The 24,907-nt window shown below is 36.0% G+C and overlaps 2 protein-coding genes across 15 annotated transcripts; both read left to right on the forward strand.

Annotated features, from left to right (window-relative positions):
* The first annotated feature begins 15,144 nt into the window (after positions 1-15,144).
* On the forward strand, positions 15,145-20,286 carry LOC107792570 (uncharacterized). 14 transcript variants are annotated; one of them, XR_001649566.2, is made up of 8 exons: positions 15,145-15,583; positions 15,675-15,793; positions 15,926-16,003; positions 16,051-16,138; positions 16,319-16,387; positions 17,257-17,319; positions 18,145-19,633; positions 19,867-20,286. XR_001649566.2 is itself a non-coding variant. In XM_075254497.1 (8 exons), exons 1-4 carry the CDS (start codon positions 15,513-15,515, stop codon positions 16,135-16,137), a joined length of 333 nt encoding a protein of 110 aa, XP_075110598.1. In that variant the 5' UTR covers positions 15,145-15,512; the 3' UTR covers position 16,138; positions 16,319-16,387; positions 17,257-17,319; positions 18,134-19,633; positions 19,867-20,286. The 14 variants fall into 14 exon arrangements, 6 of the variants coding, with proteins under 6 accessions (XP_075110598.1, XP_075110595.1, XP_075110597.1 ...); XR_001649570.2 differs by having other exon boundaries at positions 17,257-17,313; positions 18,134-19,633; XR_001649568.2 differs by having other exon boundaries at positions 17,257-17,313.
* Positions 20,287-20,972: 686 nt separating this feature from the next.
* Positions 20,973-23,667, forward strand: LOC142164286 (uncharacterized). The gene is made up of 5 exons (XM_075222037.1): positions 20,973-21,318; positions 21,488-21,692; positions 21,885-22,435; positions 22,645-23,255; positions 23,458-23,667. Exons 1-5 carry the CDS (start codon positions 20,973-20,975, stop codon positions 23,665-23,667), a joined length of 1,923 nt encoding a protein of 640 aa, XP_075078138.1.
* The last annotated feature ends 1,240 nt before the right edge of the window (positions 23,668-24,907 follow it).

The raw sequence follows: 24,907 nt of genomic DNA on the forward strand, positions 1-24,907 counted from the left end.
TTAAGGAAAGAAAATCAAATCAGACCTAAGTAAAGAGGTAAACAAGCAGAGGTTTAAATTAAGGAAGTAATCGTGAAGAATCAATAATATTACAGACAATTAAGGTAATAAGAATAATTAGAGTCGTAAACAAGGGAATAAATCAATAATCAGCACATAATTTGAACAAGCAAATCAGTAAATAAAAATTCAAAATAATACTGATTTAAAGAGAGGGAAAAATATCAGTTTTCCAAAAATAGATGAGTAGCTTAACAAAACTTCAAAAATGCACACAAATGAGTTAAGAGATCGACTCAAAAACCCTAGTCGAGATGAACTATGGTAGACGCCACAAGATACTAAATTAGGCGAAAGGGGAAAATCATGAAAGTCAAAGCACAAGACCAACAATTTAACAAGTAGTTCGGAAAGGCTCAGAATCGAAGCATAAACATAAGAAAATTAGGGATTTAACATAAACTAGTTAGGGTCTAGACAATCTTGGCATAAATCAGTCAATAATACCTAACAACAGATGACTAACACTCGAAAATCAGGAAAACTTGAGAAGATGAGTTTCAGTAAACCCTAGTTTTAGGAAGAACGGAAAATCGCTTGGAAAATAAGAAAACTTTCAAGAAACATGTGAAATACGTTCAATCCATCTCGGATCTATAAAGATCTGAGAGGATCAAAGATTAAATTAAGTTTTTGAGAGGCAAAACAGAGATGAGGACATAGACTTAGGAGACCATGGATTCAAGACGAGAATCAAAAAGATCTTACTCAAGGTCGAACCAAATGGCCTGAAAACAGCAAGAAAAACCCAAGGTATAAATAGACTGTCTAGGTCTCTTGAGGATCTCTTCAAGGATCCAGAATGGAGACGCCATAGCAAATAGGAGGCCATTAGAGGCATGAGGCAGTGAAGAACCACCATAGGAGGGAAGTAGGTGAGTGATGGCGTTTGGAGATTAGGGTTTTGGTTGAGAGATTTTGAGAGATGAGAGGATTAGGTGACGACAGGGATGGGTGATAAATGATTAGGGTTTGGGGTATAAGTTAGTTTAATTATGAAAAGGGGAACCTGGACCGTTGATCAAAATGATCAACGGCCAAGATTTGGCCAATATTGGGATGGGCAGATGGGCATTTAGGCTGGGGTTCCTGGGCTAGGTAATTTAATTGAAAATGGGCTGGTATTGGGGCTAAAATTGAAATGAAATTAGGCCAGATTTTAAATAGTCATTTTCAATACTATATAATTTATAAAAATAATAAATGACTTCCAAAAAATATTTTAGTATACTAAAATGATTAAAAATAGTTGTTTAATATTTTAAAAATATAAAGGATCATTTTATGCATCAACAATGCAATTATGCATTAGTATGGCTATTATTGCAAAGATATGCAATTTAGCTTAAAAAATATAAATGCAATTATACAAAATGCACTAAAAATATTTAAATAATATTTTGGCATAAATAAAGAATTTAGATGACTAAATCACCACAAAATAATTTGAAGGATCATTATTGGAGATTTTATAAATAAAAGGGGAGAAATAAATCAGTTTGAGGCTTTTAAAAATTATAGAAAAATTATAAAAATGCTTATGCATTCTTATAACTGCATATGTGTTGTTTTAAAAGTGTATATATATATATATATATATATATATATATATATATATATATATATATGTTAAAAATTCATTAAGAAAAATTGGGCATCAACACATAAGGCTAAGCATTGCCTTCTCTTTGCATGAGACTAAGCCCTGTCTCAAATCTTGCATGAGGCTAAGCCCTGCCTCCGCATTTGCATAAGGCTAAGAATTGCCTTCTTTTTGCATGAGACTAAGCCCTGTCTCAAATCTTGCATGAGGCTAAGCCCTGCCTCCGTATTTGTATAAGGCTAAGCATTGCCTTCTCTTTGCATGAGACTAAGCCTTGTCTCAAATCATGTATGAGGCTAAGCCATGCGTCCCTATTTCCATAAGGCTAGCACTGCCTTCTCTTTGCATGAGACTAAGCCCTGTCTCAAAGCTCTCATGAGGCTAAGCCCTACCTCCTTATTTGCATAAGGCTAAGCACTGCCTTTTCGTGAGATTAAGCTTGGTCAACCTCCTCATAATTGTTGCTCTATTATAGACTTTACATTATCTTCTTTCCTCGGGGCTAAGATCTGCCCCAAAACTCTGCACAAGACTAAGCTCTTTCTTGTTATCACCTTTGGTATCATGTCTCTGCATTTCATAGGCTGATGTATAGCCAATTTGTCCAAAGGCGTCATAGTCCGAATGCATCATCCTCATAGCCTGAAGACACCATGTCATGGCCAGATGATATCTCAATACTGCGCATCATTATTCAATGACGTCATGGTTCAGAGGCACCATTTTCATGGCTCGAGAACACCATTTCATGGCCTGCGAATCTTTTATCTCATGATTCGTGTCCCCGGACATCATGGTCTAAGGACGTCATCTTCACTATCCAAAGACAATCTTTCATGGTCCAAAGGGAACTTGCATCATGTTTAAATTCTTGCAATACTTTATATACTTGCATGCATTGTGTTTTAAGTTTAATCCAGGAAGTAATTGTTCTTCAAACAGGGCCACCTTCGCTCCGGTTTCCACTCATACCCTTTCGGTTTCTATTTGTGCCTTACCATTATTTCAAACATAATTGACTCCCATCAATTACTTGCCTTTACCCCACGACCGTTCGGATACGTACCTATGATAAATTTGTTATACTTCAGAATTATAATCATAACTCCATCCGATATTACCCTTCACAAAAGAACCTTTTCTGAAACTTGCTACCATTCCTATAATAAATCCATCGGCCTCATTCACCGTTGGGTCCAGAATAACACATGGCCTGATTACTGTAAAATCAGGGATATCTAGACAGCACAAAGACCAGGGTTCGGCCTCTATTTTTCAACACATCCCATTCGGTCAAAATCGGTCATCATTTCTTTACTCGAAAATTCTTTCATCCTTCTCGGGTAAAGAGGGGCAGTTGTTGATACCCAATTTTTTCCTTATATATTTCAAAATGCACATATACTTTCAAAATAGTGCATGAGCATCAACCAGTATTTTTTCATAATTTTTTGTATTTTAAAAGGATTTTAATTAATTTATTCTAGCATTTTATTATATAAGTAATTACTAATTGCATCACAAACAGGTTTTATAGTAATTTTATTTCTTAATTTTATCATTTATATTTATATTAGGCTTTAATTATTTCATGAATAGTCATATGTACGTGTTAGAATTATATTTGCAATAATTTTGCAATAATGGCCCCATGTGTGCATAATTACCTTATTTCACAAGAAAATAACCTTTTATATTTTTATAATACTTAGTAATTATTTTAAATCATTTTTATACACAAAATATATTTTTATCATTTATAAGTTATTTTATAAAATTATTTTATTATGTTAATTGGGTATTTAAATAAGAGCCCCTTTTCTTAATCAATTTCGGACTTTAGCCTACCCCAGCCCAATTAAAACCTAGACCAATATACCCTAGCCCACTTAAATGTAACCCATGACCCAATCTCCAAATAACCCGCCCCAACCCGGAATCAATCATAGTCGTTGATATCAAAAGATTAACGGCCCTAGACCTCCTTTCCTTTTTTAATTACCCTAACACCCAAAACCCTATCCATTTTCTCAATTACGCCGCCTCTAAATCCTCTCCTCCTCTCTTCTCTCTCAGATGCTCTCAAACCCTAGAGCGTCGTCATTCAAAACTCCTCCCAAATCCCTTTAATTCCCAACCAGATATGGAATCATTTGGTGATTTACTGCCTTATCCGACCTCCTACCTCTACTAGTTGTTCGATTTTCATGTTACTTGGTGGGATCTCAAGGGATTTGAACCAGATTTAGTTCAGATCTCTCATTTTTTCGATTAATCCGCCTATATTCAACCATGTGTCTATGAGTACTATCACTTTCGTGTTTTCATGACTTCAAATCTCTAGTTCAAACCAGATTTTCCACCTATGTTCATAAACTTAGTTATTTCTGGTTGAATCCGTTAGATCTCTTTAGATCTGAAGGGTTTTGAGTTTGTCTGATATTTTTCTTTAAGATTTTTCTGTTTTACTATTATTGTTAACCGAATTTATTTTACCCTAAGAAGCTAGGGTTTTGATTTCTAACGGGTTTTTTGTAAAATGCTTAGACGTTTAAATATTTTCAACTCTGGTTTTCTTCTTTACTCTTTCGACCGATTTTTACTTGAGATTCATCTCTATATCTTTGACATGTCTTAGGGTTTCATTTATTTGAATACTATTATACTGTTTTGCCTATTAACCTTAGCTCTATCAATTAAGGTGTTAATTGATTCACTTACCTGAATTAGGGTTGAATTTAGTACCCGTATTTCCTTATTAAAGTTTTTTACTTGTTCTTACCCTATTTATGTATCTATATTACTAGCCTGATTTTGTATTCTAATTCCTAATTGATTCTGAAAACTAGTTCTTACCTTATTAACCTTATTCTTAATTACTGATTGATTATGTGTGAGATATTCCTTAAATTAAGTGGTACTTATTTGATTCTTTCCCCTTAATTGATCCATGACTGATTGTTAATTGATTTTTCATACCTTATGTGCGTATGATTGGTTCATTACTTTATGTGTCCTACTCTATTGCATGCCATAAAAACCCTCCATTATTCTGATTTAAAAACATACAGACTCAAACACATATACACGCACACACTCAGAAAGAAACACGCACACACACACACACACACAAAAACTGTTGCTCTCATTTAAACCTTTCTGTTACTTGTGTTTGCTACATTGTCTAGCCGGCTGAAAGCCAAGACTAGACTATTGGATTCTGCATACTTTCAACTTCCTGTTTGCTAATTCCTAACTGGTATGTCTCCATTCCTATTATCATTCAATATGCTATGGATTTGAACCTCTATGCTTTCCTGTTTATTGCTCTCAATCAGAATGACCACTTCTGTGTAGTTCAGTCCTGTCTTGCCTGTTTATTGCTCACAATTAGCATGATTACTATTGTGTATGTCTTTCCTGTTCATTGTTTTAAACTAGCAAGACTACTTCTGTTTCTATGTCCAATTTAGTATGTTGTCTAATCTGACTATTATAAGATGTCAACCTGCCTTTGTCTGTGTTATGTTTCTAATAACTAGCATGCCCTTAACTCTCATGAAATTGTCTTGTTCAATATGTCAATATGGTTCATACTCTTTAGCATGTTCTTATTTGATACATGATGCTTATCTACTTGTTTTCTCAACTAGCATGCTTGCCCTATTTTATGTGTTCCTGACTTCCATGTTCCCAACCCCTTCTACCTTTCTCTATGTAGTTGTCTGTTTATTATTTTGTTCCCAACATACTATCTGACCAACTAGTGATGATTAATAAACCAAGTCAAATCTATGCAATGTGAAACTTTGCTTGAAGTAGTTATGATCCTGTTTCTGTCTACTACTTGATTGCTGGAATCTTTGTTTGAATTCTAAGCATTGAAATAACTCTGTTTGTTCCTATTTACTCCTAAAATCCAAACTTTTTTCTTAAAACTATCTCCTATTTTCATGTACTATTTTCAACTCCTACTTTTAGAATATCTAGGGTCCTGCCCCTCCAGTATGAGCACTGCCTAGGAGTCCATGAGACTCCTCCGAACTCTGACACACTGGGGCTGACTTTTCCCAAAATTGTTCACAAAATTGTTTCTTTAAAAGGGTTTCTGGTGTGAGCATTGTCCGGGGTCTCTGAGGCCCTTGGGAACTTTGACGCAGCAGAAGGCCATTTGGTGTACTATGAGATACTGGCATATTTCATACTTGGTTGAAAGCTTGGTTTCCAAGTTTACTTTTGGTCCTATCCAGGCTCCATATAGTATATCAATTTCATTCTGTAATTCATTTATATCTGGTATGTAATAATAATTCCTGTAAAAACAGATATTAGGGTTATTAGTAAAACTGGAAAGGGATTTTTATATATAACTTTATGGGGATCGGGTAGAAACTATGTCTATAGGACTATTGTGATGATATCTATTTGCATTAGAAACCATGTTCATAGGGTTTATCTCATTATGTTGAATTCTCATCCTAGAAATCCTACTCCTAGACCGTTTACCCATTCTGCAATAATCATGTTTTCAAAACCTCTATGTGTGCATTAGAAATCATGTTTCTGGGATATTTTGTTGCACTCACTTAGCAATTCATTGACACTTTTATTCGCCTAGATATCATGCCTATAGGAAAATATATATAAAATCAGTTTCATCGCTTAACCGTCATGCCCATAAGGAATTAGTATAAAAACAACTCCAACACTTAGATATCATGCTCATAGAGATAAACATGTAAAATCAGTTCTGTAATGCTTGTGATCATTTTCAGCGCATAGACAGCATGCCGATAGGGTCTAAACGGATAAAATCTGCTTGTTTAAACTAGCCACTGGTTTATAATATGTTTAGATATCATACCTATAGGATCCCACCGGTTATTGCCTAGGCAAGCCTATATGATAATTAAAACCCTGAAGTTGCCAAAAAATGTGTTTGTTTTACTGCTTACAAACAGCCCAGATTCAGGAAGTAATAAAATCAGTAGGAAATTGATTAGGTATTTATTGCCTCGCCTTAATGAAACTGCTGCATATTTTGTGCTCATCTAGATATCCTGCTATAGGACTTTAAATCATTTAAAATTAGTTGTTTGAGACGTGCAATTGTTTGCTTATTTGTGGAGGTAAATGTGGGCCCTTTTAACTGCTCATTATGTGATAGTCTTACCTGTTTTGTTTGATGCGTAGTTTTCTCCTTTTAAGCACCATAGATAAGTCTAGAACCACCTTAACTAGAGGTCCTAAGAACCTCTAGGGCCCTAGGCAAGGGACGGGTAATGCACGCATATGGTACGTATTCAATGCTATTACAACGCTTAGATATTATTAAGGGAATGGTAATTTGGGTAGTAAAGGATATGATGACTTGTGCGCTAATGCTACGCGTAACACCTCAATTTGAGGAAAGTTTACCGATTATTACACAGAAGTGATCCTATAGGTTAATAAACCTAGGACCCCCTTTATTCCCGTTTAAATAATCTCTATATGTTTAAATTGCTTAGGACTAATTCACTTAAATTGAGTTTGGCCGGGACCCATTGTTGTGGACCTCGAGGGGTGCCTAACACCTTCCCCTCAATGTTATTTCAAGCCCTTACCCAATCTCTGGTAATGCAAACCGATTTATGAGTTATTTGCTTTAGGTGCCCTAACACACCTTAAATCCGTTAGGTGGCGACTCTTTAAATTCCATACCCTTTCCCAAAAGGAAATGAGTTGTCCCAAAAAATGTCGAAACTCGAACTCTGCGAGGAAAAAGGGGGCGCGACACAGAGGGAAATTGCATAACAAGTAACAGAGTGCAGACCGTAGAAGGAATTCTGCGGCCACACTCGTCACTTGAACCCTTAGACAATCCCGTTAAGTATAAATAGTAGACCTAATTCTATTGTTGAACTTTTCAAATTTTTGAGAAATTAATACAAAGGCAAAAATCTTGCACACAACGGATTCACTCATCTGCTAACTAATTTAGCATCTTTGATCATTCCTTAACACCACTTCATCACTGGTATGTTCAAATCATTTCTAGAATTCTTCAATTTTCGTCATTCAGTTTATAATTTGTTAGTTATTTTAAGACCATTTGTCAATTTCATATCTATGTGGGGTGTAGATTGTGTTGGTAATCTCCTACTTGTTATTTGGGCAATGGGTATCTTATTTATCATGTTTAATTTCTACTACCATGTTCAAATTGTGCATAAAAGCAAAACCCTAAGAACTATGCCCGATAAATTTTGAAATGTGCGGCAACACAAGGAATTGTGCGATCCGTAGAACTATGGGTTAGGGCATTTGGTTTGGAAAGAATGTGCGGACCGCACTTAAAATTGTGCAGCCCGCAAAAATTCAATTGTGGCCATAGAAAAGTTTGTGCAGCCGCAGATCAGGGCATTCTCTATCTTCAAAGAGTCGCCATTTTTAAGATATCCACTGTGCGTTCGCACTCAAAAATGTGCGGATCGCACTCAAAATTGTGTGGAACGTAATTTCATCACTGCGGCCGCACTTTAAAATTGTGCGGTCCGCACAACCCTACCTACAAGCGAAGTTGATATTGTGCGGACCGCACTTCCCCACCCTGCAACATATTTTGTTCTACAAATGTCTGATATTCTGCACTTGAACTAGAACTAACTTCTATTGTTGTTTATTTTAGAAATTGGTTATGTCACGTGGTTGTGGTGATACATAAAAGGGGAGGGGTGAACCCTCCCGAGGCCGGGTCAGGAATACCTTACCACTCGCCCTTCAAAAAGTCATATCCAAAAAGGCGACCGTCGGGTGAGGTAGAGCTGCAGAGCCCGCTAAATCAAGTTCATATGTCCCATCTAGGGAAGCATCAGAGGGAAACTCTATGCAAGAACACCCTAATATTCAATCACAACCACAGTAGCTTCAGGGGAGATTTCAACTCCGAGATGAACCTTCCACCTCAGAGAGCACTTCCGAGGGTTCGGAAGGTGACAGTCAGGATTCAGAGCCCTCATCTACAGATGCCCCAATGCACTAGCTACTACAGCAGATGTGGATAATATCCTGGATGATGGACGAGGGGGTGATACCAGAGTTGCCGGTCTTGAGAGGTCGAAGAAAAAAGAAATTTGGGAAGATAGGTTCGTCAGTCTAACTACATTGAATAGTTTTCGAGAGTGGTGGTCGTCGAGATCGCTCACTCTTGAGCGTCAGTTCTTATTGAAGGATCTTGATATATACAACCCAGCGATGTCGAAACAATTTTGGGAGTGAAATGGGTGGACATGGTTCACTCAAAGTGTGGTGGATGCCAAAGAGCACCGGGTTCGAGAATTTTATGACAGTGTGGCACACATAAAGATAGGGACCAAAGTGATGAAAGTGAAGAATTTGAAAGTGAAGTTCGATCAGAGCACCCTAAATACATATTTAGGGTTTGAGGATGTAGATCTTCGTGCAATACTTGGAGAAGTTCGCAATGGGAGATGCAGCTCGCCCATGGCTAGCTGAGATTCTGGCAGCTCCGGGACCACCACCACCATGGCTCACAAACAGGGGTTCCTATACAACGGAACACCCTCAATTTTGAGGCAAAAGGATGGCAGACATTTTGTGTCTAGCAGACTAGACCCATGCCAAAATGAAACAAATCTCCCAATCCCACGGGCAGTGTTAGTCGCCTCTATCATGGTCAGGTACCCAATCAATGTGGGTGCCGTGATATCAGCCAACATGTCTTTGGTTGGTAGGCAAGGTGACAGCCCCTATCTGTATCCCAACACTATCACAGAGTACCTTACGAATGTGGGGGTGGAGTGGAAGAGTTTCGATACAAAAGTTCGGTCGAAGAAGCCCTTCACTTGGTATTCTCTGAAGGACCCAAGGAACCCGAAGAATAAGGGTTAGCCGACTACTACCGTAGGCCAGTGTGATGAGCCTTAGGTGGTAGTTGTAGAGTCAACAGACATGTTTTCCACTGTAGTAGGGCCTTCTACCAGTGCAACTGCCATGGCCTCCACCTCCTTCTTCAGGTCCTTCAGTATCAGTCCCCCTACTTCGACTTTGAGGCTGGTTCCTATGCTTGCTCATCCACTATCTGGCTGCGAGTCTCCCAGATACTGGCGAGCTTCAACAACTAGATACAGACAGCTACTGCAAATTTGTCTGACTTATCCAGTGCCATTGCAGCACAAACATCTACTTCGGCACCCCAGATTCCTCCGACAGTGGAGAACACATTGAAAAAGATTTTGGAGAACCAGCAGACCATCATGAACACTTTGGTGGCACATGGAGCAGTAATTGAGGAGCTTGGGAAGCAGGTAAAGAAGATGAAGAAATTGCAGGCATCCAAGAAATTAGTAGATAGATTGAGAAGAGAGGTCACCAAGATAGCAGCCGCTGGAAACCTTCCATTTGTTATGTTGATGGAGACAGATCCAACAACACCAGTAGACCCAACAGGACCATGAGCACCAGTGGCACCAATTGGCCAATCTGAGGAGCTAGACCTGACTACCAACACTGTTGAGGTGGTGCGACAGATGTTCACCAACCCAGCTACTTCCAGAGCCGAGGATGATGAGATCTAGTTGGAGGAGCCTGAGGGAGGTGATGCTACTATGGACACAGAGATGTCCAAGATCACATAGGGAGTCCTCTTTACTTTTATCCTTCCTTATTCTTATTTTCATAAGCACTGGGGACAATGCTTACTTTTATTCGGGGGAGGGGGAGGGGGAGTTTATTTGATATTTGGATGATTTGATATTTTGTTTGTAATAACTAATAACATTTTCCTTTTTCTTTTTATTATGTACAATTCTTCTCTCTCTCTATTGATGTATATATTTTCTCTTTTCCTCTCTCATTTTGTATATTCATTTATGCTTTTAATAGCTTTCTTTGTAGCTTCTTTATTTTGTTTATTCCTCTCTCATCTTATGATTTTATTATGTCAATGTTTAATTTAATAGCTTCTTGTTTAATCTAATAGTTTCTTTATAATCTAGTAGTTTCTTTTTATGTTTAAGTGGACAATAAGCCTTTAATTTTTCTTAATGCTACGGTTCTTTCCAAAGGTAGTTTTTGTGTGAACCGGGTGACTCTTCCCAACGATGGATGGCGTGATAACCTTCTTAAGGGATTGAGTCCGTTTTTGGTGTTTAGGTAATAATAGTAGTAATAATGAATACAAAGACCTAATTGAGTCAGAGTCAAACATGCTTCACTTGGTACCAACACACTTAACTACATGCTTATGATTAAAAAAAGTTCTTGGAAAGAAATAGTTCTAGTTAGTGACCTTCTGACTCTTGTGTTAACTTAAGCAATCATCGAGTGGTTTAGTCGAATCATTAGTGATTTTTAATCTTGAATATGGTTGTTGTGGGCCCTCGATGCTATCCTCTTTAACAATCCAGCTGTGTGAGAGGTGAGATGTTTTTGTTGCAAGTCCAAGTACCCATGCGAACGGTCTAGTAATTGCCTCGAATGTGTTTCTAGAAATTTTAAGTTTTTCTTGGCTTGAGAAGTGATTGTAGGCTCTCCTCTTGAAATTTTCCATGTCCCACCGATGTTGTTATCCTTAGTCAACCCATTTGAGCCTAAAATCTTTCTCATTTGATAACCATGTTACAAGCCTTTACCCGTTTTGTAGTGACCCTCTCTTGGAACCCGAGCTTTCCTTAACACTCTTGAGAAACAATTGGCTAAAACATAAGTTTGGGGGAGAGGCGGGGATTGAAAAAGGTATCAAGACACAAAAAGAGAAAAGAAAAAGCAAGAAAGAACAAAAAGAAAAATGCAAAAAAAAAATGAATAAGTTGAAGAGTTGAAGGGATTTAAAGAAAAGTAACGATGCAAAGCATGGAAAAAAGAGGAGAAAATGAATATCATGACCAAGAAAGAGTGATATTAAGTCTCTCTAGTTCCCATAAGGAAAAAGAAAATGCCTCAAAGAGACTGCAAAACATGAGCTGAAAAGAGAAAATGGAGCGCTTAAGAAAAGATGAACCCGTTCTATTCCAACATATCCCACCTTAGTCCAAAAGCCTTCATTGCATTCCGAAAAAGCCCTACGTGATTTCAAGCCGAGTGAAGTTACATTAGTGGTGATATACATGAGGGGAAAGCATATGATACTTAGAGTCGTACTTGTGGAATTCTTTTGAGAGAGCTGAGCGAACTTTTCACAAATATTTGAATTGAGTGCTATATTCTTAAGTGAGATATGCTAATGGAGAGTAGAGGAGGAGGAGTTTGGGCTCCACAATGACCTATATGAAAAAGCAAGCTTCCTTGATAAATAAAGTCAACTCTTGATGCTCAAGTGTCACATTAAAACTACTTGTGCTTAAAAGTTCAAATCATTTCCTTGTTGATAATTCATAAGTGTTGTGGGTAATTGTTGATCCCAATTGATGTGTGATTGATGCATCTTTTATTAGCTGGAATAGCTCTTAACTTGGAGGTGGGAATTATCTTATTTGCTTGAGGACAAGCAAAAGCTTAAGTTTGTGGGAGTTGATAAGTGGAGATTTTGACTACTTATTAGCGCCTTTTAGCTTCCGTTTTAGTCCAAAAGCATTTAATTGTGTTCCCAAAAACTGATAAAATATGCTTAATTGCAGGAGTATTAGAAAATGAGTCACTAAGATGAAATCCAACTCAAGAAGGAGCAATCTGAACATAAGGACAAAAATAGGCACAGAAGCTCAAAATGCGGACCACAGAATATCATTTGCGGCTGCAGATTGTTAAGAAAAACATATCAGAGGACTGTGAGAAATGCGGTCCGCACATGAAATCTGTGGCCACAAAAGTTAAGCAAGAGAAAAAGTTCAGAGAGTTTGCATATCAAGTTCAAAGGAAGTGCGGACCGCACAATTATTGTGCGGCTCCAGAAGATCAGCTACGTGGCCGCTGTTGCATTTGTGCGATTCGCAGAAGAGCCATGTGCGGTCGCACTCAGAAATGTGCAGACCGCAGAAAAAAAGATACGCAGCCGCGATTTGGAATTGTTTGGCCATAAGATTCAAATCTTGTTAAGCTGAAGCAAAGTGCGGACCGCACATGAAATTGTGCGGCTGCAGAACCTCCGAAAGGGCATTTTTGTCCGAAAATTCTAGCTTTGTATAAATAGAAGAGTTTCACTTTTTTAGGTCAAGTTTTGAATATCAGCAACCACAGTAGACGTTTTTCTTTACCCTCTTTATTAGTTTTTTCCATTTTGAGCTTTGTGAACATAGATTTTATTATTTTGATTATCAATATGAGTTTAATTATTATTTCTTCTTCTATTTCTTCTGTTTTAAGCATGAGTAGCTAGATTCTCACTAGGGTTGTAACCCAACCTTAAAGTGTAAATCTAATTGTTGTTTGATTTATTGCTTGTTTATGATTGAGTATTTATTATTTAGCCTTGTTCTTGCTTTTAATTATAGAATTAATGGTTGCAAACATTAGTTCATGCCTATTTGACTTGGTCTCTACTTGAGAAAGAGAGACTTAGTCTAGGAAAACATGGCTAACAAGGAATTGGGGTGAATCAAGTTGATTGATAGTCCAAATTAAAGGATTGAACCTACAGATGATAAAACCTGACTTGAGCTTTGTATCAGCCATTTTGCTCAATATCCATTTTGACTTGAGAAAGTCACATTCGGCAAAATACTCTCTTACCGAGAGGTATTGAGTGGGTACTCGAGTGTTGATAGCTATAATACACCCCGACCAATTAAACAAGCTTTAAAGTCTACAACCTGTCAGGCAAACACCCAGGTCAAGGTCGTAGCCCTAGGTCTTTTATCATTTGAAAAACAACAAAAATAATTTCCTAGTTCTAATTCTTAGTTGGTAATCTTAGTTTAACTTAGACATAAAAATAACCCAATTTTGTGAAAGTACGATTTGAGATAATTCAAGCTCATTCACTAAACTATATACTCCTAAGTCCCATTCATAGCTCCTTGTAGAAAATCAACCCCAACCCCTTGTTGGGTATTACTATTGCATCGACCACTTCACAACCTTAAATAGAGGTATGACTTGGACGAGATCACCGGGCTTGACCATCGTGAACACGACCTGTCCTTCGCGAATGCGACGCCCTTGTCGGGAACGTGAAGTCTCCATGGTGAACGCGTGGCACATATTCCCAGCAGCTAAAAATCCTTCTTCGCGAATGCATGCATCCCCCCACATTCGCGAAGAATAACACCATAAGGTATAACCAACTTTAGCAAATCATCCAAACTTGGCCCGAAACCATCCCGAGGACCCCGGGACCCTGTCCAATCACACCAACAAGTCTCAATATCTTATTCAAAGGCTCGAAACACCACGAATAATATCAAAACTACGAATCGACGATCAAAATCCTTCTTTTAACTTTCAAACCTTCAAACATCTCCGAATGTGTCCGAATCACACTTGACATTCTGGATTACCACCAAACTTCACGCACAAGTTACAATCAATAAAATGGACCTTACTAGAGTCCCGAAACACCGCCCGGACCATTCGATACTCAACCCAAATATACACCCAAGTCCGAAATCACCTTACGAATCTATAGGAACCTTCAAATCCCAATTCCGAGGTCGTTTACTCAAATGTGAAATTTTGGTCAACTTTTCCAACTTAAAGCTTCCGAATTGAGAATGATCCTTTCAAATCAACTCCGAACTTCCTGAAAATCAAAACCAACTATGTGTGCAAGTCATAATATATGTAGTAAAGCTACTCAAGGTCTTTAAACTGCCGAACAACATGCTAGAGCTCAAAACGACCGGTCGGTCATTACAATATACCATGAATGAAATTGAAAACGAGATTTGATCCAATATCGAGTAAATAAAACGAATAAGTATAAGATCCGAATATAACCCTAAATAAGAAAAATAGTTCCAAGCTTTTAGGAGTATATCACAACGGCTGAGATAATAATAGTTTGAAAATAAAAGAAACCACGCCACCACAAGACTAAAATGGTTGGTTCACCGCGAATAACTGCAATACTGGAGCTCAAGAATTAGTCATGAGGTCCACTAGTACTCGAATCAATATCTGCAATAAATACATGGAAACAATGAGTATGAAAAGTATTTACTATTAAGTATCATCAGTTGTTTCTAATAAAGTTTAACGAGATTCGTGATACGAAAATAACATATTTATTAAAAAACTTGTAAATATATTATATTAAATAGTAATAACATTACAACCGCATATCACTTTTGCACATGCAAAGCATATTTACTACTATTCCTACTCCTCCGTTTCAATTTAGGTGAATCTATTTCATTTTTGGTCCGTACCAAAAAGAATGACATCTTTTTTTATTTGAAAACAATTTACCTTTATTCAATGATTTATAGCCACATAAAATATATGTGTCTTATTTTACACTACAAATTCAAAAGTTTTCTCTCTTTTCTACGGAGGGAGTACTATTTAGAAGCGAGAGTTAGGGCCTCTTTGTCGTCCTACTTGCTGTTCAAAAGGGTAATTTCGGGAATCCGTTTAAATTGTACATCTCGGAGTGTTGTGCATAAATGTACGCGTTTCAGAATTTACTTTTTGGAGTGACATTTTGCCCTTGGTTTAGCCTTTTATCACTTTAGTTTACCTTTCAGAATTTGTAATATCAACCTCTCTTTTAGGGCCTTCTTGGTAAATCAATGTTTACCCTCCCCAACACCTGTCACCATCTTCATCTTCTCTCTGTCTATCCTTGTTCTCTGTATCATCTTTCCTTTGCTCTAGTAGAAGAATCGTCTTCAACTTCATCCGGTTAATGGTTGGTTTGCCATTAGGTTGTTCTACAATTTTAGTAAATAGACAAAAATTTTGTTGACACATGAAACTGCAAAATCAAACCGTTTGTGTTTCTGCTAATATCTTTTTAAGTGTGGCAAAACAGCTCAACAGGTTAGCCCTATTTTACTGCTCATGTGACATCTTTTCCAGCTTATCAAGTCTGAGATATTAAAATAGCTTTGAACGGGATCCTCTGAATTAGGGTACTTCTCCAGAGCCCCCAAGAATCGCAGTGGATAAATCAGTGGAATTTTCATATGAAGAACTTGCTAACGAAAGCAACAACTTCAGTCTGTTTACTATGCAGAGTTAAGAGGCGAGGTTCGTTGTTATTCTTTTTGATTGAAATGATTAACAATTACTTATTTGGATGCACAGATTGATCATCAGCTTTGTTGGGGCTGCTTTGTTATGTCACTATCTCGTCATTCACATAATCGTCTGGTTCAACAGAATGTCAAATCTACCTAGATGAAATTGTTAACTGCTTGTGCACCTGTGTAGAAATTCTTGGAGCACCAAATTACAAAGGTATTTCACTATTAACAAGTGCAGGAGACTGATAATATTTTCCTCAGCTTTTTGTTACTTGAAATGCAGAATGGCAAACAAACGATCCAACAAGAAGCATTAGGGGCATTGGCTTCTTTAGCCCAATCTGCTAAGGTATTAAATGGTGTATTTATTCCTGACCCGGTGCTATTTCTACTTAATATAATGAATCATTAAGGCTAAATATTATGCATCAGTAGGAGCACTTTGGAACCTACAGTAAATTCTTTGTGAAATTTTTTGAGGAGCTGACATTATTTAGCGTAAAGACTGACAAAAAGCTGCATTTCCTAGAAACAACGTTAAGCTCTTGCCTTTCCTGCTGCAATTTTATAGCTGCATGATGATGCCCAAGCTTTGCAGGTGAATGTCATGTATTTGTTATCTCTTTCGTCTACCTCTTCTTTTTGATTAGAGAATAATGAATTATTTAACCTTCTTGTTTCATTCTATATCATGTAGTACCTTTGGGATATTTATCATATTCACGTGAATGTGTTTGCTATAATCAGCCCAATGAATTTGGTAATCAGTTTTTGAGCTCTTTAACTTTGTGTCAGAGGTTTTCATCTTGGTTACTTGTCAATGGCATGACGTTGTAGGCATAAAAGAGGCAACCAATTATACCAAGTGTGGTAGTAAGAACCTCTCAAATGACTGAATGGGTATTCTTGAAATATGGCATTTCTATGTCCTCTTCCGTTCGAAAAAAATGAATTGACGATTTAACATATTGCATCATAGGAAACTGGTGATTTCTGTCTAAATTTGTTAATTATTTCATTTGGCCCTGCACTATGAAGAATATCTTGGATGAACTCTTAACTCCAACATAAAAAACTGATATACTGTTTCAATATTTGTTTGGGAGAATTTCTTGTTAGGCAACATCAAAATGATAGGACTACTTCTCAAGTCTAAATTTAGTGCATTCTGTAAAAATATCCATGCCAGGCCCATATCTCTGAACATTCTGTGAGTTGAATCATGTATATTGGTTGGTCCTTTGCTACTTCTACAAATCATACCATCCAAGGATGATACCAATTTGTCATGATATCTTCCTTGTACAAAGTGCTTTGAGCTCATCAGTCTAAAAGATTCATCCTTGTATGCATTTACATCGTCAATGTGTTTAATATATGACTCAGTAGTAAAAACTATAAGGGTATCTCAAGCACTGTCAGTGTAAATATATCTATTAGCTTAAATCTGATGCCACAAACTCGCAGGTTTGTAATTCTTCTGTGGATCCCGCAGCATTCCTAGCTGCTATCGAATCAGGAACTGTAAGGGTACAACTTCTCCACATAATTATTTCTATTTTAGTTCATAGACAACATAATACAAAATAGTTCAGCACTATGAATACAAACTACATAACCTCAAATACTGCTTCATTAAGAGTTAACAAGTTCCTTTTGTAATTCATCATCAAGAAAAAGTTTTCTTCTACAGGTTGAAATTGGAAACTATGACTCATTCTATGACGTGAGATTAGTCTTCCATCTTGAGCAGCTATCAAGAATTATTTTACAATGAATACAACTATAATGTGTTGTTGACAAAAATAGTTGACCATCTTACCCTCCCCAGACCCCACTTGTGGGATTATACCGAGTTGTTGTTGTTGTTGACAAAAAACACTTAAGATTTAACTATAGTTTCAACTGTGAAAAAGCTTTGATATTTTGATCAAATTAATTTCAACTAATTCTGCAAATGTGTTCTGTTCTTAATATTTGATGTCAATTTTTTTTAGTATAAACTTTGACAAAAGGTGGCAAGGTCGAAGCCAATGAGGCATTCATCGGTGTACCCTTCTTATGAGAGAAATTTTTTTCCACCTGGAAAGTAGAAGATGCATGATAAGATCCAGAAGAATAGTTGTGAATCTTATTCCCTTTTTTAAGAATATTTGATTTAAATTTCGTTGCTCACCTCTATATGTTCCATTTGATTCGTATGTAAGTTTATCACTTTTAGTAATATGTTCTATCCGACAACTACAGAATACCAATTAAAGTTAAGGAGCTATAATTTCTATTTGATCATATCAGTCTCCTTATTTTAGTTGTTACAAATACAATATTCAGATTATTTATATAGGTTTATTTCAGAGAAAAATGATTCTGCGAGGTAACATGCGAAGTTGCCAAGGTGAATATGCGTACTCGAAAAACGATGAGGATGAAAAGGATGACAGCAATAATTGAATCATCTATTGTGTGCAAGGTATAATTCATGATTCACTTTCATTTGCAATTTACAGTCTTTCTGTGATGAATATTTGTCGTACCTAATTTATCTACATGGCACACTACAACCAGTTGGAGGCCACCTTAGTTGATGCAACAGTAGCAATATGTTTGATAATTTTGGTTCAATGTGATGGGTCTTGAGAAGCTGATTGCAATAGCTAAAGACAATATACGCTTCCTTGGAAATGTGCCGCAACAGAAAAGGCACGAAATTTGCAAGAATCTTAATGTTAAGTTGCATGACCAACTCATTTGAGGCTATGATTGGATCTGTAGATTGAGACATCTAGCTCTTCCGATAGAGGAATCAAATCAAGCACAAGTAGTATCACTAGAAATTTCCGATAAATATCGAGTGGTTTGACTAAGCATATTCAGTACTACTGGAAGACACCTTCAAGAGTACTCTTTCTTTTTGGGAAACAATGGCATTTCTAAACTGCTTCTTTCTGCCTTTTTGTTGGTATTTACTGCAGTAAATATTCAATTTTGGGGTTTTCAGGAGATGGGTGAGAATGTATAATCAGTCAATGTGCTGCTTCTGCCGTCTAATTTTATAAACTAGAAAAAATCATTTTTATCTGAATTTCCTCTTCAAAATGATAAAAGAATTATATTTGGTGAAGTACTTACAAGTGATTAGAGAAGTCTATGACAACTAATGCAATTTTAATTATTCATTATTGATACACTGTCTATAAATTCGCATCCTAGGTTTTTTTTCTTTCAGTTGTTTTGCTATAGGAAATGGCGTAATAGCTGCTTTGGTTTGTTGAGTAAAGCACGAGTAATGAAGCCCCTTAGCCAACCCACATCTACCGCAACGCGCGCGCACGGAAACAAACATAGAGAGAACTTTAGAAAGTTGATTTTTCTTCCTCAATAAGCAAGCAATTGGATGAGTTCTGAATCTTCTGATATCGCTTGCTCTCTTATGTTCCTTCTTTTTTGTGGAAAATTTACCTTTTCTATTCTTACCTTTATCCGACTTGCATCTCACTGGTTACATGTTTCTGTTGTAAAGATCTTATTATTCCCTATCCTTGCAAATGTGTACATAATATGTTTATTTGTTACAAATGGATGGTGAAGCTTAACTCCTTGCCGAAGGACTATTACATGTAACTTTTCTTTAGGATTATCTAATTGTTTACCTGGCATGAAACTGTTTTCTCTTGTAGCTTTCGAATGGAATCTATTATTTTCTCTGTGATTATAATTTTTTTATATGTTCTGCTTTTCCCGAGATTCATGGAGAGTGCAAGTGAAGCAGACTTCAGATAAGCATGTCATTATAACAAGTGAATTTCCGAATACGAGGACTGAAATTCTGTCGTTTATGTTAAAGGTATGTGACTATGATTTTCCAAATAAGCTTCTTCGGATAACATTGCCCTTATCTTAATATTGGCATCTTCTATTGTGGGAACTCATGCGTCAATTATATTTATTTGTTTATTTATATGACTTGTGCTGTACTTTACTGCATGACATTGTCCTTGTCTTTATATATTTGTTTTGCTGCTTTTTATTTTTATTCATACATGCTCTTATCTCATTTTTTTTTTAATCATTTGGCAGTAGATTTTGAAGGAAAAAATGTATACAATGGAGAAACAGTTGGAGGAATTGAGGAAAAAGGTTCGTTATATGGAAGGTGAAAATGGGTCGGAAAGTGAAGCAGGTTTTGAGAAAACTATAGGAGATTTAGGTGGCCATCAAGAAGAAGATTAATTATTGTGAATTGTTTCCTTCTGGCTTCTGTATAGGTTTGTTTTATATTTAGGTGGTAGAATGTAGATCTTATCAGATATTACTACGTCTTGTTGTTTTGTCTTGTTAGCTTTTGATGTGTAGAAGTAGTATAAGTGGCCGGCCTAAGATTTTGTGCAAGCGGGTTCAAACTTAGAAATACATAACTTTAGTCGTAAAATAGTTGTCAAGTGGGTTTAAATAAAATATTTATACAAAATTTACGCAGCTTTAATCATAATTTATATATATTCACAATATTATTTTCTGATGAAGCGGATTCAGTTGAACTCGCTTGCCACCACGTGCGTCCGCCACAGAGCAATATCAATACTAATCATCTGATCCGACTAATAAAATTTGTTGATTTTGATTAATTTTGAGTTACATGTTTTGTTTCATCTTTTCTAAGAAAATATTTTTGGCACTCGATTTGATTGAGATCTCTTCAAAATGCATTTTCAGTTTTATCCAATTTTGTCATTTTTACATGTCCTAAAATAATCCGTATTCAATAATAAATGAGATTTTTTCCTATCTATACCATATATGAAACCTTATTACCAAAAATGTTCATAATTTGTTAATTACTCGCTTAGTCCACATTTTTACTACAATTTATATACCAATCTATAATTAGGTAGATTCTGCCATTTAAAACGCGCTAAAAAGAATGCATGAAATCTGTGTTTGATTCTTTCCACATTAAATTCGAATTTTGAAACGGAAAGAGATCTCATTGCTGCGTAATTCTCTCATTCACTACAATTCTAAAACAACGCAAGCTTCAGAAGCTCCGGTACTCAAATTGCTTTTACAAATTCTACAACACAATACAAATTGTAGAATTCAAAATTGTTCTTCATCGACCTCAGTACTCAAATTGTCGAACCTATATCTGTTGTTCATTTTTTTTCTCTCAACTACACGAAATCATGTCAAAAATTCCAATAATGCTAAAATTGAATGGAAATTGGGATCACTATGACATATTTAGAGATTTTGAAGTTGATGCCATTGTGGTAGATGAGAATGCAAGCTACGAAATTCTGATTTCTACAATTGCAGAACAACTATCGATTGATACATCTGATAAAATTGTTGAAATCAAATACATTGTGAACGACAATTGTCCTCCAATGGAGATTAGGAATGATATGGGGGTTCGTGTGTATATGGAGACCAAAAAGGAGAATAAGAACTTAGGTTCGTATCCTTTATGTATAAGCGTAAGAGATTTCAATATGCAATTGGCAATCACCAACGATAGCACAAGTGCATGTATGTTTAATTCGACATTGCAGAGAGTTATTGTGTTAGTGTGTTATCTACAATATTACAACATTTATCTACTAATTAACTACAAAAAACAATGTACTGAAGCTCATAAAGCAATGTTGTTTTCAAAATTATCTACATAGTTACTACATGTATCTCTATGTTGCTGCAGGTTCGTCTGGATCCCTAAACTTACTTGAAATTCCATCCTCACCAGCTATAGAGGAATATCAAAGTGAAATAATAACTGAATCTACGCAAACATATATTGAAGAAGGACAAGTTTATCAGGACAAGCAAGTTGTAGCTGCTGTAATGAAGAATTTTTCTGTGATGCACAAGTTCCAGTTCAGAGTAAAAAGATCTAGTCATAGAAGGTATGTATTTATTTGTGGAGAATATATCAGCAAAAGCAGTGTTTTAGTAAAGATATGTGGTTCTTATAAATTGTAGTTTAATTGTAGTTAAACTGTAGTTAATTGTAGTTTTTAACGAATTTGTGTTAAAACAGTCCTTTTTGTTGCTTATACATCTATAGCCTGTATTAAATATTGTATTTTTTTTTGTAGCTACTGGCTTATATGCGTTGCTGAAAACTGTAAATGGCACTTCAAGGCAACGTCAATTAATGAGTCGGCAATGTTCAAGATAAGGAGTTTTAGCCGACAACACACATGCTCCTTAATGGACGAAACATTCATACAGCGCAAACGTACTGCAGCTGTAGTTGGTAGCATAATCGTTCCAAAGTATTGTAATCCTAAGGCTGTTTACACACCAAAGGACATACAAACTGACATGTTATCCGAACATGGACTGAACCTAAGCTACATGCAAGCATGGAGAGCCAATGAAAAGGCTTTACAGTTTTTGAGAGGGAATTCGTCTGACTCTTACAACAAATTACCCAAATATTTTTATATTCTTGAGAAGACTTATCCTGGTTCTGTTGTTAAATTGAAGAAGGCAGCAGATGATTGCTTCTTATACGCATTTGTTGCTCTTTGTACATCAATAAGTGGTTGGCAACATTGTAGGCCAATAGTAGTGGTTGATGGGACATTCTTAAAGTCAGCCTACAGGGGGATTATGCTTACAACAAGCACCATGGATGCAACAGGTAAATAATGTAATAATTTTGTAGTTATTTTGTAGGCATTCTATAAAATGTAGTTAAATTGTAGTTATATTGTAGTTATTTTGTAGCTAAAGGAAAAAAGTGTAGATAAATTGTCTATATTCTGAATATATATTGTAGTTGTTATTTAATTATATTTTTATATACCTTTTCAGGGCTGCCAATTAATATTTTATGAATTAAAAATGTAGGTACTATATTTCCCTTGGCATATGCTGTGGTTGATTCTGAAAACGACGCGTCTTGGAAGTGGTTCTTTGAGCAATTCAAGGAGGCATATGGTGAAAGACCTTCAATGTGTGTTGTTTCAGATAGGAATGAGAGTATACTGAAGGCAACATCAATTGTCTATCCGGGCATGCCACACTACTCTTGCATGTGGCATATTTGGACAAATATAAGGTCCAAATTCAAGAAGGGACATTTACAATTACATGTATTGTACTTTGCTACAACACGTTCATACACTCTGGATGAATTTAATGAAAGGATGTTGAAGATTGAAGAGGTAGACCCGAGTGTGAAATCTTACCTATATGTTATTGGCTATCATAGATGGTCAAGAGTACATGCAACGGTGAATAGAACTTTTACTATGACATCCAACATTGCCGAGTCGTTGAATGCTGTAACAAAAGAGGCAAGAGAGCTGCCAATATTTGATCTATTAGAGTATATGAGGACGCTTCTTGAACGTTGGACGAAAGAGAAGTTATTGAAGGCAAAGGGTACTTTCACATACCTTGGGTACAAATTCAACAAAGAATTGGATGACAACAATACATTATCTCAGAAACTAAGGGTAAGATCTGTTTGTTTGGTGCAAAAAAATAAATTGCTTAATATGCATTGTTTCCAGATTGTAGATAAACTGTAGTCAAATTGTGGGTAATTGTAGATTGTAGATAAGTTGTAATGTATTTGTAGCTGATTTGTAGGTAAGTTGTGGATAATCCTTTTTAATGATTGATATATTATTATTTCTGTTTGTTCTTCAATTGTAGGTGAGAGCTTCAACATATCATATACATACTGTGTTAGATGGTGTGAAGCGGTACATTGTGTGTCTAGAAAACAAGAAATGTAGTTGCGGACAATTCCAACTTGATGAACTTCCATGTGTGCATGCTTTGGCAGCATTAAGGCACAGGAAGGAAACATACGAAAACTATTGCTCTCTGTATTACAAGGAAGAGCCTTCTGCTTACCTATGAAATGCCAGTAAATCCTCTTCCTGATGAAAGCAAATGGGATGTGCCACAACATATTTTGGATGAGGTAGTAAAGCCACCGGTGGGAGATAAAAGGCAGCCAGGGAGACCTCACAAGGAAAGATATAAAACATTTGATGAAATAAAGTCAAAGAAGTACAAGGTGTTATGTGAAAATTGTGGAGGTGAAGGGCATAACAAAAGAACTTGCAAGAATGCGCCCAAAAAGAAATGAATATCATGTAGTTAGAATAGTTATTCAAAATAAATGTTAGTGAGTTCAAATTATCTGATTTTTTTGTGTAATCGTTCAAGTTTTTGAAGATGATTATGAAGTATACTACAATTTGTGTATTTGCGTTTAATATGATTTTATGTATTCTGTCAGGCATCTAAATTTGTCTTTTTTTATAGCTTAGTTAAACTTTAATATTTACTATATACAAAACAACTAATATTAATGAAGAATTCATTCAATGTAAACTGTTTCCAGATTGTAGTTAAAATGTACTTTAAATATAGTCTAGTTGTAGTCCTGTTAATAATTTGTAGATGATTTGTAGTTTAAATGTAGTTTAAATGTATTTAAATTGTTGTCTTGTTAATAATTTGTAGATGATTTGTAGATTAATTGTGGATAATTTATTTATATGATTCCTGTATTTATTTCATATTTTGGCTGTGTACCTTAATTACAAATGACAGTTATATACAGAAATTACCTAGAACTTGAAGGTATTTCATAAAAATTACTTGAAGATTAAAGGCAAATTGTATTCTAGCAAATCAGAGTACTCGAGTTTAATGTAATGAAGATAAAGTGCTGTAAACAACCAAAATGACATATTTCCTACAGTGTATTCCACTTCAACTACAAAATGACATCAACTAAACTAGGAACACAAGACTCTATTTCTTCTTTCTCTGTACTATAGTCCTCTCATTTTTAGCCAGAGCACCCTTCCTCCTTACTAGCCTGCATGTAACCTCACTTTCACTGATTGACCTATCTTCTTGCTTCTTTGTAGCATAGTCCCATAGTAGATCTCCATAGCGTCTACGGTGTTGGTCGATATCAGAAAGATCTTCTTTTGGGATTGCCAAATCTCCAAGGCTAACATACTCCGCAAAATCCGCCACAAATACACCACAATCGCTGCATAAGATCAATTTTTTTTTATTATGTAACAATTGATTAAAATAAAATAATTAAACATATAGAAAGGGAGAATAGTTTTTTTAC

The sequence above is a fragment of the Nicotiana tabacum genome, chromosome 1 (assembly GCF_000715075.1).
Source record: "Nicotiana tabacum cultivar K326 chromosome 1, ASM71507v2, whole genome shotgun sequence".
Classification (NCBI taxonomy): Eukaryota; Viridiplantae; Streptophyta; class Magnoliopsida; order Solanales; family Solanaceae; genus Nicotiana; species Nicotiana tabacum.

Excerpts from the sequence above, each read along its gene's own strand:
- LOC142164286 (XM_075222037.1), top strand. The coding sequence starts at position 20,973 with ATGTCAAAAATTCCAATAATGCTAAAATTGAATGGAAATTGGGATCAC. Across the intron at positions 21,693-21,884 it reads AAAAGATCTAGTCATAGAAG|CTACTGGCTTATATGCGTTG; the intron begins GTATGTATTTAT and ends TTTTTTTTGTAG. Across the intron at positions 23,256-23,457 it reads CATTATCTCAGAAACTAAGG|GTGAGAGCTTCAACATATCA; the intron begins GTAAGATCTGTT and ends CTTCAATTGTAG.
- LOC107792570 (XM_075254497.1), top strand. The coding sequence starts at position 15,513 with ATGAAACTGCAAAATCAAACCGTTTGTGTTTCTGCTAATATCTTTTTA. Across the intron at positions 15,584-15,674 it reads GTGGCAAAACAGCTCAACAG|GGTACTTCTCCAGAGCCCCC; the intron begins GTTAGCCCTATT and ends CCTCTGAATTAG. Across the intron at positions 15,794-15,925 it reads ATGCAGAGTTAAGAGGCGAG|AATGTCAAATCTACCTAGAT; the intron begins GTTCGTTGTTAT and ends CTGGTTCAACAG.